At 42.5% G+C, this 12,738-nt stretch overlaps 1 protein-coding gene and 1 long non-coding RNA gene across 5 annotated transcripts in view; one reads left to right on the plus strand and one right to left on the minus strand.

Moving 5' to 3' along the window:
* Window positions 1-108: 108 nt before the first annotated feature.
* LOC116670349 (uncharacterized) lies at window positions 109-2,219 on the plus strand. The gene is made up of 2 exons (XR_004327005.1): window positions 109-771; window positions 1,026-2,219. It is a non-coding gene; the product is annotated as an uncharacterized LOC116670349 (long non-coding RNA).
* Window positions 2,220-3,174: 955 nt separating this feature from the next.
* Window positions 3,175-12,738, minus strand: part of myh10 (myosin, heavy chain 10, non-muscle) — a 64,355-nt gene continuing 54,791 nt past the window's right edge. For 3 of the 4 annotated variants that reach the window (XM_032500777.1, XM_032500769.1, XM_032500785.1), the window contains 12 exons: window positions 11,613-11,861; window positions 11,301-11,513; window positions 10,501-10,713; window positions 10,159-10,320; window positions 9,330-9,458; window positions 9,044-9,132; window positions 8,413-8,536; window positions 8,187-8,276; window positions 7,827-7,945; window positions 7,294-7,402; window positions 7,007-7,179; window positions 5,853-6,000 (listed from right to left, as the gene is read on the minus strand). In XM_032500777.1, coding sequence (XP_032356668.1) covers window positions 5,853-6,000; window positions 7,007-7,179; window positions 7,294-7,402; window positions 7,827-7,945; window positions 8,187-8,276; window positions 8,413-8,536; window positions 9,044-9,132; window positions 9,330-9,458; window positions 10,159-10,320; window positions 10,501-10,713; window positions 11,301-11,513; window positions 11,613-11,861 — 1,818 coding nt within the window. Of the gene's footprint in view, window positions 6,001-7,006; window positions 7,180-7,293; window positions 7,403-7,826; window positions 7,946-8,186; window positions 8,277-8,412; window positions 8,537-9,043; window positions 9,133-9,329; window positions 9,459-10,158; window positions 10,321-10,500; window positions 10,714-11,300; window positions 11,514-11,612; window positions 11,862-12,738 lie in introns of all 4 variants that reach the window. The other variant, XM_032500767.1, reaches the window with a different exon arrangement.

The raw sequence follows: 12,738 nt of genomic DNA on the forward strand, positions 1-12,738 counted from the left end.
GTAGTATAAGTAGTATCTTAAATTAATATTGATAACTTATTTGTGTGTGTGTGTGTGTGTGTGTGTGTGTGTGTGTGTGTGTGTGTGTGTGTGTGTGTGTGTGTGTGTGTGTGTGTGTGTGTGTGTGTGTGTGTGTGTGTGTGTGTGTGTGTGTGTGTGTGTGTGTGTGTGTGTGTGTGTGTGTGTGTGTGTGTGTGTGTGTGTGTGTGTGTGTAAACAACATACTGTTATATGCTGTATGAATGGGTGAAGCCGTGTATCCCCTTTTCACAATAATGAGCGAGTGTAAGTTTGATGCCCCTCTCTTGCTCAGTGTGTTTTTGGTGCTGTTAAATCACACTGGACCTTTTCTGGAAAAAAGACTTGAATCGAAAAAGTGTAGGGCTCCTCTTCTGAAGAGGCGAGCCACTGTGAGAGAGGGGAGAAACATCTAGATTGTAGCCTACTTGAATTGTTTTAGTTTTTTATGTAAGTTGAGATTTTTTATTTACTTTCTCTGCTTATTGACTCAAACCAACTTAATATAACACAACGCCTTAGTTTGTATTGAAAAAGTATGATAAAGATCTATGCAGGACTGTAAAACGCTCAATGCAAAAGTGCAAGTCGCCGCTTGGCTTTCAACCTCTACTCCACTTGTCAGTGCATTTCTGGAGTTGTGAATGTTTGTAGATGTTGTGTCACCGTAGACTGTAAAAATAGAGGACGTAGCAGCCGTGACATTCCCCATTGGTTTGTGGACTGCCGTTTTCAAGCTTCAAGCTTGGCAATGTAATGCAATCTTGGTTTTCTTGCAACTAGATGTGACCATTTTTAACAAGAGGGTGGGTCTGGGGAAAATGACGCAGCCAAGACAGTGTTTATGGTTTTAATGGCGCTGCACTAACCCTAACCCTTCTGAAGCGAATCATTTAATGGAGACTTGTCCACGGGTTAACACGGACCTCCATGTGCTTCCGCCAAAAATCTTCCCGTACGGCAGTACAGAAAATTGGCAAACTTCTCAAGTTATCAGCTAGGGCTAGCTTGGTTGGCATAATGCTGAACAGTACATTTTAAGTGACCAAATGTTCCAATTAAATTTAATGAAGTGAAAACACAAAGTGAGAGGGTCAAAGTTTAAGACAAAACCATGAACAGCACCCAAAAACAAGTTCACGACTATTTTAATGTACAAAGGGCCATGGATATGCATTGCTAAGCCTCTACTGTGATTGACAGGTCGGTATGTAGCTACACCCACAAAGCATCCCCCCCATGTGTCAATTTTAAAATAAATGGGACCATAATTTGCAAAACAAACATGATGTATTTAAGAAGACTTGAAAGTAGTGATGTAGGCCATAAATTTATTATGATAATGTTTACTGAAATAATAAGACGTGAGAATTTAGGTCCTTTGCCTTGATTTATAGAAACTGACTTATTTTTGCAACCAGTGGAGTCACCGCTTGCAGGAATTTAGATAAAATGCAGGTTTAAGGCATTTCTGCATAGGCTTCACTTTTCAGGCCCAGAAGCTTTGTCTACTATTTTTACAGTCTATGTATGCCACTCAAGACTTTTTTTTTTTTTCTTTCTTTCTTTCTGGTGTGTGTTTATGCATCTACTGAATAAACGTACAGGGACTAGAGAGCTGAGCTGAACACAAACAAAGTCACACTCCCATAGAAACGGTTACGTCCGTTGCTAGCTAGTTCAACTACCATTGTACAGTCAGTAAAGTTACATTCATTGTCGGTCTGAATACACCTGTAGAGATCACATTACCTTTCTTCGGCTGAATACCTCCGTTAACAAAACCGTTCTTCCTGAGTCTCTCGCAGCCCTTCCCCGACTAGTTCCATGTGTGTCTGACTGACCAGCTGCACCGAGAATGGCGCCAAAGATTGTTCTGTAACATTAACGTTAGCTCATTTAGATGGGGTGTTGCTGGTGTGTGTATGTGTGTGAGTGTGGGATTATTCTGACATCTCCCCCCCCCCCCCCCCCCCCCCCCCCCCAAAATATAAACCCATGAGTGTCAATGTGCGGTCCTTCAGGATGTCAGTGTAAAGTCTTGTGACTGGAGCAGTGGGTGACATCTTATACATTTTGCTTTCTTTGGGGTTCAGGAAGGATAGAAATGACATTACGTGGTTAATTGGTTACTTAATTTGGTCTTTTGTAGATTATTTTTGTGTGTTAAATATGAAATTAAACAAAACAGGTGGTTTTCATGAAGATTCTTCAAGACTTTTATTTTTTCTTCAAACAAACTTGTTTCTCTACCTTTTAACCATTTGGTTCTATTTCATGGAATTCCATTGCTAGGCAACAGCCCGGCCCCTTGTTAACTCCCTGGCAGTCGATGACATTCACATACACTGCAACAGGAAATCAACGTGGGTCCATTTACCATGTTTATGTTTACCTTTGTCAGTGAAAAGGTCTGGACAATGGTCTAGGGTCTAAGCACCTCGTTTTCTGGGTCTTCCAATTTAGCGATAAAAACAAATACAGCAGCAGGGCGGCCCACTCTCCCGCATTGGCCGTGAGACTCACGCATTTGACTGGTTTCACACGCCACACGCCCGATTTCTCACGCTGATGTGTCAACCCGGTCGGTCAAATTTCTGAAAGAAGAGTTTATCTATAGATCTACCTGTTGAGCCACTCATGAACGACTAGTTGAGGGGGTTTGAGACCGCTCCCGGTCTGTGGATATTTCGAAATGCCGAAAACTGAGAACGCTTTTTTCACGAGCCCTCCCAGGTGCAGTTCCCCGGCTTCAGGTATGAGCTCTGAGTATCACAGACCCGTCCGTCGCTTCGTGTCCTCTCTCTGTAAAGACAGAGGTGAGCAGCGCGGCTGGTAGTGTAGCAACTTCAGTTCACTTTAGGGGGCAGTATCCGTCCCAGCTCCGATGAAGAGCAGCGTCTAGCGACCTCTAAACTTTGGCCTTCAGTGTGTGTCAGACGGTCTGCGTGAGATCCACCATGTCAACGGAGCAATGACATGCACCGCATGCTGTATTACAACTGTCCAAATCTCACAGAACAGAGACGGGAGGAGTTATATTTTGAATGTGTCTTAAGTTGTAAACATGAGCAGAAATCTGATGAAACACATCTGAGCTATATGAAGTCCAAGGGTTTATAAATAAATAAAATAAAACAAACCAATGGCCACAGCTACAATGAATATGCTTTTATTTTCCTTTTACAAAACAAAAAATTACCGTCTAGAAATACAGGTAGGTCTATACAAGAAATTATATGACGAGAGTAATTGCAGTTGAATGCCTGGTTGTCCACAGGCGGATGAATAATAATGAGTTAACTACGTGTGATGTTAAAGCTTCCAACCAAATGAAATCCTGTGCAGAACATCTTTTCCCAAAATAAATTCAGTACAAAGCTTCCCCTGTGAGTGGTTACACAGATAAATCTTACTACGAAAATACATTTTGGGAAATGCAGCTGCAGAGGGCTCAGCTTCTCATGTAGCCTAGTTAAAATACTGTCATACTGATTTTGACCCAACACTCTAGCTAGGAGGTTATTATGAACACGGAGCTGATATGATATGAAGCACCGCAAAAATATAAGGAAAACAAATTACGTGTTGAATATCTCCTTGGTGTACCAGTTTCATCTCCTTTTCACATCTGTAAGTCACTGGCTGCTTATGTTCCTATATAGTGTCTAAGGCACTTTTAAAGAAACATACCATTTTACATTTAGGAGAAGGTTAACCCTAACCCAAATAAATCTGCTGGAGACCACTCGAATCTGCAGATCCACGACCCACCAAGTTGAGAGGATGGATACGGGCATCCTGGCATGTTGTTTACACACTGTAGTGGTTTAACTTTTAAGGTGGCTGCTGTTAAAACACTATTAAAAGGAACTTGGGCTAAAATTGCAAGGACAGAACCAAAGCTTATTTTCAGATAACCCGTTACCTGTGAATACTAAGTGCTTAACCGGGTCTGTCAGTAGACTGAAGAGTCAGGCTCTAACTCAGAAACCAGCCCCCATGAGTTCACTATCATCTTACTCTTACATTTGAGTCCCAGAGTTGAGTTTTTGCTGAAAAATTAATAGCGTGATCGTTGAAAAACAACTTAACAGCTCTTCTGAAGATATTTCTATAATCCCAACAATACTTTTAACCATCTGTGTGAAAAACTGTTTGTTACAAATTATAATTTTGTTATTTTTTTTTTTTAGCTGGTGTGGATAAGTCCTTCAAATAAACACTACATTTGTGGAGTACTCCAAAATTGATGCAGTACTCTTGGACCTTGTGGTGAGGTTTAGTGTTTTTTTTAACCGGATTCCTATCCAGTTAGCCGGAAATGTAGAACTCTCCATGCCTATATTTGTACTTCACAAGAAAATTACCATGGTTGTAATTTGTATGAAAATATAAAACATTAAAATGTGACATGAATATGAACAAATAAGAAAAATATTACAATCTTTTTTTTTTTTTTAGTTTACTGTTGTCTCCCATTAGGAAATAGAATTGTAACTTGTGAAATGAGTTAAAAACCGGGGTCATGGATGAGTCCTTTTAAAGTTATCTTTTTTTTCCCCATTGTGCAACAAACTGCACCTTATTTGTTTCAGCCTGATGTAATAGTAAAAAAAAGTTTCTATAGGTCCGCAGGGTTTATCAGAAAAACTGGCGCTTCATCCCTGTGACTCAAATGTAGTGATAATTCAAACAGGGGCTTGGCACAAACTCAAATGTAGTGAGAATATGAATATTTTCAATCTGCCTGCATTTCTAATTAAATAACATGTTTAACCATTTAGTGTCACATTGAAAACATGGACTGACAGAAGAAGAAGACTGTAAGAGCGCTCCCCTCCATTGGTTTCAAGTTAAAATTCAAACATCTTGCTGTGCAGTTATGTTCCAGCATCATCATCCACAGCTCCCGCCAATACAGAGGATAAATAATCAACAGTACAAAACGTTAACCTTGTGAGTTTTAACTTTTCCTTCATCAAATGTTGAGATGAAGCAACAGAAAATGAAACCTCCGCCCCCACAGTAATGCACTTTCAATTCGGTCTGTTTTCTATTGCATGTCCTGAGATGTTTAGTTGTTCCTGTAGTGTAGAAGCTTACAAACAGTTTGTACATCAGAAGGAGACCCATGCAACAAAAGCAGCCGGTGTGGTGGTCGAAGGCCCCAGTGACCCTTGTTTTGAGAGAAGGGAGTGTGCTGGGTATGAGATGGTTTTCACACAACTAGTGAGCACTAGTAAACACTTATAACAACACAAGACTGAAATGCGTTTCCTTTGTAGTCCTGCATTTCCAGTATGGGGTGCGTTTACATACGTTACTTGATGTGTATACACTTCACAGCCACCACCTACAGTTTCATATGTACAAAATGCACTTTGCACCTATGCATACTTTCTCAATAAGCTGAGTAGATAACTTTACGCCTGATGGGAGGAGGGAGAGTGTTACGGCAGGACGATGAGATGAAACATGGCCGAGAGACGAGCCAGGACTAGCAGCTTGCCGGAGAACAGAGTAAGGCAGAATTGTCCGTTTGCCCCTGTGGCTCTCCAGTACTGGAGGCTTGACTTCAGGGAGGGCGCTGGATTTTCCCTGCAGTGTTAACCAATAAAAAAAAGAGCTGTGAGGCGCACCTGCCCAGTGTTACCAAAAACTCTCGTCGCTCCAATCTTCTGTCCAGTCAGTGGTTTGAAATGAATATAGACAATGGTGACGCCTAAAATCCTTTTTTTTGTATTTTTTTGTATTTTTAAGGGAACAACTGGGCGTAGGTCACAGGTGGGTAGCGACGAGGGGAAGAATGAGGAATGAAAGGGTCTCTGTGTTTACTCGGCATTGGCAGTTTGAGTCTCGTTGAAGTCGCCGGCACGGCTGTCGGCATCATCGTCTGACATATCGCCGGACGTGCCGTCCAGATTCAGGTTGCGGCGGCCTGAACGGCTGGAGGAGAAGCTGCTGACAGGACCGCCGCGCCTGGTTGGAACAAATCGACAAAACAACTTAAATCTGCTGCTGCTTTAAGGAGTGGTTCAATATATTGAGAAATTTGCTGAGTGTGATGAGAAGATCAGCTTTAGCTCAGACTGTCATAAACACTGGAAGCGGGGGGGAAACTGCTAGCCTGACTGACAGTTAAAGGTGGGAGAGAGATGGGGGAGGACGCGCTGCAAAGGCCCTCAGGCCGGACTCCAACCCAGGCCGCAGTTAAGAACTCAGCCTACATGGGGCGCACGCTCTGACGGAGAGAGCTAGAGGTCGACCCGGCCTGGCTCAAAGTTTAAAAAAAGAAAACCTCCAGAGCTCACTGATTTGCATTCTGGTAAATCTTGCTTGCGTAATCCGTAAGCAAACTGGCAATGTCAAAGTTATGGAACTATTTTCTGGCGATCAGCAGCCAGACGCAGTGAAATAATTTGTAACTGTCTGTAAAACCAAAACATTACATTTCTGTTTATGCACAGATCAAACAAACTGGATGCCTCTTAATTAGTAAACATTAAAGATGTTGGTACACACCTTTTTACTTTGGGCTGAGTCCTGCTAGCTGTTTCCAGTGTTTATGCTAAGCTAACCACCTCGTGGCTCTAGCACCATATTTAGCATACAGACATGAGTCATCTTCTCACCTAACGTCTGTCAAGAAAACAAATAGACATGTTTCCCAAACATGTCAAACTATTCCTTTTAATCAGACTGAAAACAAGAAAAATAAGCCTTGCCAATAAGCTAAAGACCTCAATACTTAAATTAGACAAATATATAAGAATTGTATTACTGGATACCAGTGCCACTAAAATAACTCAACACCTTACAGAAAATAAACAGTACTGTATAATTGCATCATGAAGAGATCAAATATTAACACAATTTATTCATTTTCTTTTAAATATTACCTTTCACTGTCGTGCTTGCTACAGTTTATATTTTTTCTTTATTTAAGTGTTTTGGTGGAAGTAGACGGGGCATCTCTAACACAAACCTGATGCGGTTCTTGAGGGAGCTGACCTCCCGGGTGAGACCCTCGCTGGCCTCGGTGGCGTCGTCCAGCTCCCTCTGCAGCTTCCTGCGGGTGGCGTTGGCCCTGGTGGCCTCCTCCTCCGCCTCCTCCAGCTGACGCTTCAGCTGCTTCATACGAGAGTTGGCTTTCTCCATCTGACACACACGGGGACACACACGGGGACACAGACGGAGACAGTGAGAGGGCGTGGGTGCCTGGCTGGATAACATCCTGAGTAAAACGAGTGTCACTTTGCTTCTCATGAGTACCTGCTCCTTGTACTGGTCAGCATGACGACGCTCATCCTCCACCTGCATCATCACCTCCTTCAGCTTCTTCTCCGTCCGACGGACAATCTTGTTGGCGGCTGCTCTCTCCCTGCAAGTTTAAAACAAACGGTCATAACTATCTGCATTTATTGCTTAGTCCAACTTTATGTTACAAAAGCAGACATCTTTCACATAGGACTCTCACTAGCACCATCCTATCATTCGATTTGATGTAGACAGGAAAAGTTAAAAGTTAGATGGAAAAGGAAAGAATGTGTGTGTGTGTGTGTGTGTGTGTGTGTGTGTGTGTGAAGCCTAAAATTGTTTTGTATTTCACTAAAGTATAAAAATAGAAAAAGTGGGTAGGCCCAGAAAAGTTTACTATTCCTTTTTGAACATGGAAATTCCTTATTTGAATCATTTACAAAAATTGTATGTTCTTATTTAATCTATTTTTTGATTTTAATTTCATCATGTTCAAAATAAACTAAACTGAGTAAAAGACTGTCATGATCATTTATTTAGTCACTTACTTGGCTTCCTGCTCCAGCTGATCCTCCAGCTGCAGGATCTTTGCCTCCTGGGCAGCGATGGACGCCTTAAACTTTGACTTGACAGTCCCCTCCAGCTCTGCCAGCTTTGCTTTCAAATCCTGCATTTTATAATATGTAACTGTCAGAATCATAAGCATTTTATAAAATGTATACTGTACATATTTACTAATTGTAGAGGTGAAACATGCGCGTACAGTTATGTCAGAGGAAGTCACTTTCAAATAGTTGAGGTGTTGTTTTTTTAAGGCCAACGTTGGACATGTATACAAAGCCAAATCCTGTATGCATATGAGCACATGTGTGCAAATATATATCAGAATCAGAATCAGACTACAAGACCTTGTTCTGCCGCTCCATCTGTTGCCGAGCGTTCTCACTCTTCTGTGCAGTGCTGCGTTCGACGGCCAACTCTGTGTTCAGGTTGTCCACCTGAGGGATAGAGATGACGGCGAGAGTCTTTGAGTGTGTTCATTGTCTTGCGTAACATTCATGGAAGCAATCTACCATTTTGGAAACAAGTTACTGAGAATACTTATTACTTTTATCTCATTTGCAGTCAGTTTACCTGGATGTTGGTCTTTCTGAAACGGTCATTGAGCAGCTCCATGTTGCCCTGCTCTTCCTCCAGCTCCTCTTCCAGCTGGGCGATACGAGCCTCCAGCCTCCTCTTCTCTTCCAACAGCGACGACCTGACACACACACACACACACACACACACACACACACACACACACACACACACACACACACACACACACACACACACACACACACACACACACACACACACACACACACACACACACACACACACACACTTTACCAATCTACTGATTTACACTAACTGCTGAAGTCCTAATTTAAATGGCCACAACCCAAAACAATTCTGATCAAGATCCAGAGTGATGTCTTCACCAGTTTTCACTAACCCTATCCACTTTTACCAAAAATGACCAAGTGTGGAAAAATTACTTGTTGGTCAAATATTAAGGTGGGCAAATATTTTTAAAATATCCCTATAAAGGGCACCTGGGTGGCTCACCTGGTAGAGCAGGCGCCAATATATAAAGGTTTACTTTTCGTCGCAGGTTCTACTCCGCCCTGCGGCCCTTTGCTGCATGCCACCCCCCCATCTGTCCTATTTAAATAAAGGCCTAAAATGCCCCAAAAATGTGTATGAAAAAGATGACACTGACTTTCCAGAAGCACTGTTGGAGATCTCATCAGCCAGCTCATCCCTCTCCTGTTCAGCATGTCGACGGGCCCTCTCGGACGCCGCGTGGTCCTACACAAACAACCAATTAGGATAAGCATGGAGACCATCTGGTTTGAGTGGGCCACAAGTCTGATTAAAAAGTTCATATTCAATCGTTCCATAAGTCACTTTGCTTGACATAAATAAGAGACACATCAACGGCTCATATCAGACAATAAGCCGATCTCTTATAAATGCAATTTTCAATTTAATATCAAATCTTTGACCTCCTGTAGCTGTAGGATTTCAGCTTCTAGGCCCTTGAGTTTCTTCTCACTCTCCTTGGACTGGGTGAAGATCTCATCCCTGGAGGCTCTGGCCTCCTCCAGCTCCCTCTGATAGTCCTTCATCTGAGCCTACAAAACAGAGACAGAGTGGTACAATTCAAAAGCTGACACAGCAGAAAATAGACCACTCGGGCCAGGGGTTTTCAAACTGTGAGGGGTGTAAGTGCATGCCAGCAAAAAAATAAAAAGTTAGTTAGATTGGCCCATTTGGCTGGCTTATCAACACGGTCAGCAGTTGCACTAAAGGAGCTTATTAAGTTACTTTAAAACCCTTTGCACATTTGAGTCACAACTTAAATCTAAGCACACAGATATATTACACATATTTTTTTAAATTCAGGGTTGCTTACACTTTCACATGATATTATCTCCATGTGTCCATGTCCATTAACCAGCTTAGAAATCATGGAGACGGTCCTTGTAATGGAACTTGCCTGAGAGTTGCCACATTTTTAGGTTTTCTTCAGTAATCCAAGGAATCCAGGGATAATTGTAAGTACATACATGGGTACATTGCAAACAAAACAATGCTAATAGATAATTTGGTATACTTTTCATGGTGCCAATTTGCCAAAATGTGAATAGTATAGGCTAAACATGGGGCTCAAATTGTAGCGTAGCCACAGCTAACTCACTGACTACATGGCAACAATATCCTTCCCGTTTATGTCCCCCAAAGCATCATGCCAGCTGTAGCCATACTTAGAGAGTATGATTGTCCCCCAAATGGAAGTAAGTAAAAATGTCCTTGTGTGCGCGGATTGTGTACCTGTAGTTTTCTGAGTTGTTTAACAGCCTCGTCCCTGCCTTTGTTGGCGGCTTCGATCTGTCCCTCCAGCTCGTTCAGGTCCATCTCCAGCTTCTTCTTAGAGGCAACCGCCAGAGTTCTCTGCTTCCTCTCGTCCTCCAGCTCTGCCTCCATCTCACGCACCTGGTAGAGTAAAACAACACACAGCATGTCAGGTTAACCAAATGTTTCAGCACTCAATACAAATGTTGTCATTCTACAATGAAACCAAACCTGTGAAAAAAGCGTATATTGCATGAGCAGAATTTTTCAGAACAAAGTTTCGTATTTTAAGAATAATAATAACAATAAAAACATATGCACCTGTTTGACAAGCGATCTCTTCTTTTCCTCTCCCTGCTCATCTCTGGCCTGCAGGTCTCGGTCAAACTGGGCCTTCATGGCCTGCATGTTGACCTCCAGACGCAGCTTGGCGTCCTCCGTGGCCTGCAGCTCATCCTCCAGCTCCTCCAGCTGAGTTCTCATCTCCTCCACCTGTTGCTCTAGTGTTCGCTTGGACTTCTCCAGTTCATGGACCTGTACGCAGCATCGGGAGAAAACATAACGTCGGCAAAACAGGCCGTACGGAGCCAGAACAAAGGTCCTCAGAAAACCCTGTGTGGATTTTGATTTTGAGTGATAGGATAGGTTGAAAACTATCCTGGCTGATTAGACGGATACTAAAAAAGTTAAAATAAATCATATCTAATAAAAGATAATAAAAGGCAAAGCCAGAGCTAGTTGTAGTGGTGTGGATGCGAGGCGTAAACGTAGCAAAAGTTTTGCGTTTCAAAACTATATATATATATATATATATATATATATATCACACAGTAGTGTGGTTGTAGCCTTAATCTGTTAATCTGTCGCACTGTTGCTTGCTCTGGAGGAGACTACTAGAACTGTTGGGTCCTTGTAAATTCTGGAGTGTGGTCTATCTGTAAAGTGTCTTGAGATAACTCTTGTTATGAATTGATACTACAAATAAAATTGAATTGAATTGAATCTGGACACGTCTATATGCTGCAAAAGTACCTGGTGTAAAAATATGTTTAAAAAAAGTTGCTTTTTACTTATAAAGATTTCATTCAGCAGTGTAATTTAAGAGGTCAAAGGTCACTCACATTCTTCCCCACGTCATCCTTGGAGCTCATCAGGTCCTCCATTTCAGCACGGAGCTGCTTGTTAAACCTCTCCAGTTCCTCTTTGGCCTCCAAGGCCTCCTCCAGAGCTCTGGCCATAGACAGAGCCTTGGTGTCCTTCTCTCTGGCCTCGGCCTCCGCGCGGTCACGCTCCTCAGCATACTGAGCTGAGATGGTCTTCTCTTCGGCGAGCAGCTGGTGTAGACAAACAAACAATGGCCTTCAATACACCGACATGTCTATCGACACATCTGACCTCAATCTATCATTTCTAAAACATTTTGTTTAGTGTACCTGGTCGAACTTCTTTTGTTTTTTTTCAAGGTTTGAGACTATCTGTCGCTGGTGGTCCAGGTCCACCATTAGATCATCCAGCTCCTGCTGCAGTCGGTTCTTGGTCTTCTCCATCTTGTCCATGGCCATGGTCTTCTCCTCCAGACACTGGCTGGTCAGCTCCACGTCCTTCTGGAGTTTTCGCTTCACCTCCTCCAGGGCCTCCATTGATCCCATGTCGTCCTCTAGCTTCTTCTTTGTCTCACACATCTACAGGAAGGCCATTTATTTTTAAATCAGTGAATATATAAAGATAATACAACATTTCAACAAGTGATCATTTTGCTTCCTGTGGTCATTTTGGCCTTTAGTGTCACAGCGGTGTGTGCTGGCGAAATGAGCCGCAGCGCTATGTCCAATGTTGGTGTCAACACAGCTGAAAAGATGGGGCATATTAGAAATAATGAGCTGTGTGATTTATCCTAACAGCAATCTCAGCTACTAATATAACATCTTTCAGTTTAACAGACGTTTATCTGTAACATTTCAGTTCCCAACTAAATTATCTTCCTCCAGTCAAACAGATCTTCACTTCATGTGGTCTTTAATTTGCTGTTTACAGCTGTCCGCATTCTGCACTGCACATCAATGGCAGGTGTTCACAGCTGGTAAACAGCTGGAAACTTTGGCCTGGCCCTTCTCTTGGCACTGTGTTGAGTATCAGTGGCACTTGAAAGGTGTGACTGCCTCATATGTTTGTGACACCTTCCGAATATCTATGTATATGTGTCTCTTTGTGCTGTACATGTTTATGAAACCCAATAATGCCCTCCGTTCATGACCTATACTCTTCTAGAGTCAGGAAACGGGCAGGAACCATCACTGCAGACCCATCTCACCCCGGACACAACCTGTTCCAGCTTCTCCCCTCTGGTAGGCGCTACAGAGCACTGTACGCCAAAACCAACAGACTCAGGAACAGTTTTTACCCACAAGCCATCTCTCTGATGAACAGCTGACTTCTGACCCACAGTGTCAGGTTCAATTCTGGTCCATAACCCAGTAACACTGTCTCTACACCAACTGTTTAATGGTTCCACTTATTACTCCACTTATTTTGTACTATTCATCATTCTCATTCTCATAT

The sequence above is a fragment of the Etheostoma spectabile genome, chromosome 2 (genome assembly GCF_008692095.1).
Source record: "Etheostoma spectabile isolate EspeVRDwgs_2016 chromosome 2, UIUC_Espe_1.0, whole genome shotgun sequence".
In the NCBI taxonomy this organism is placed as follows: domain Eukaryota; kingdom Metazoa; phylum Chordata; class Actinopteri; order Perciformes; family Percidae; genus Etheostoma; species Etheostoma spectabile.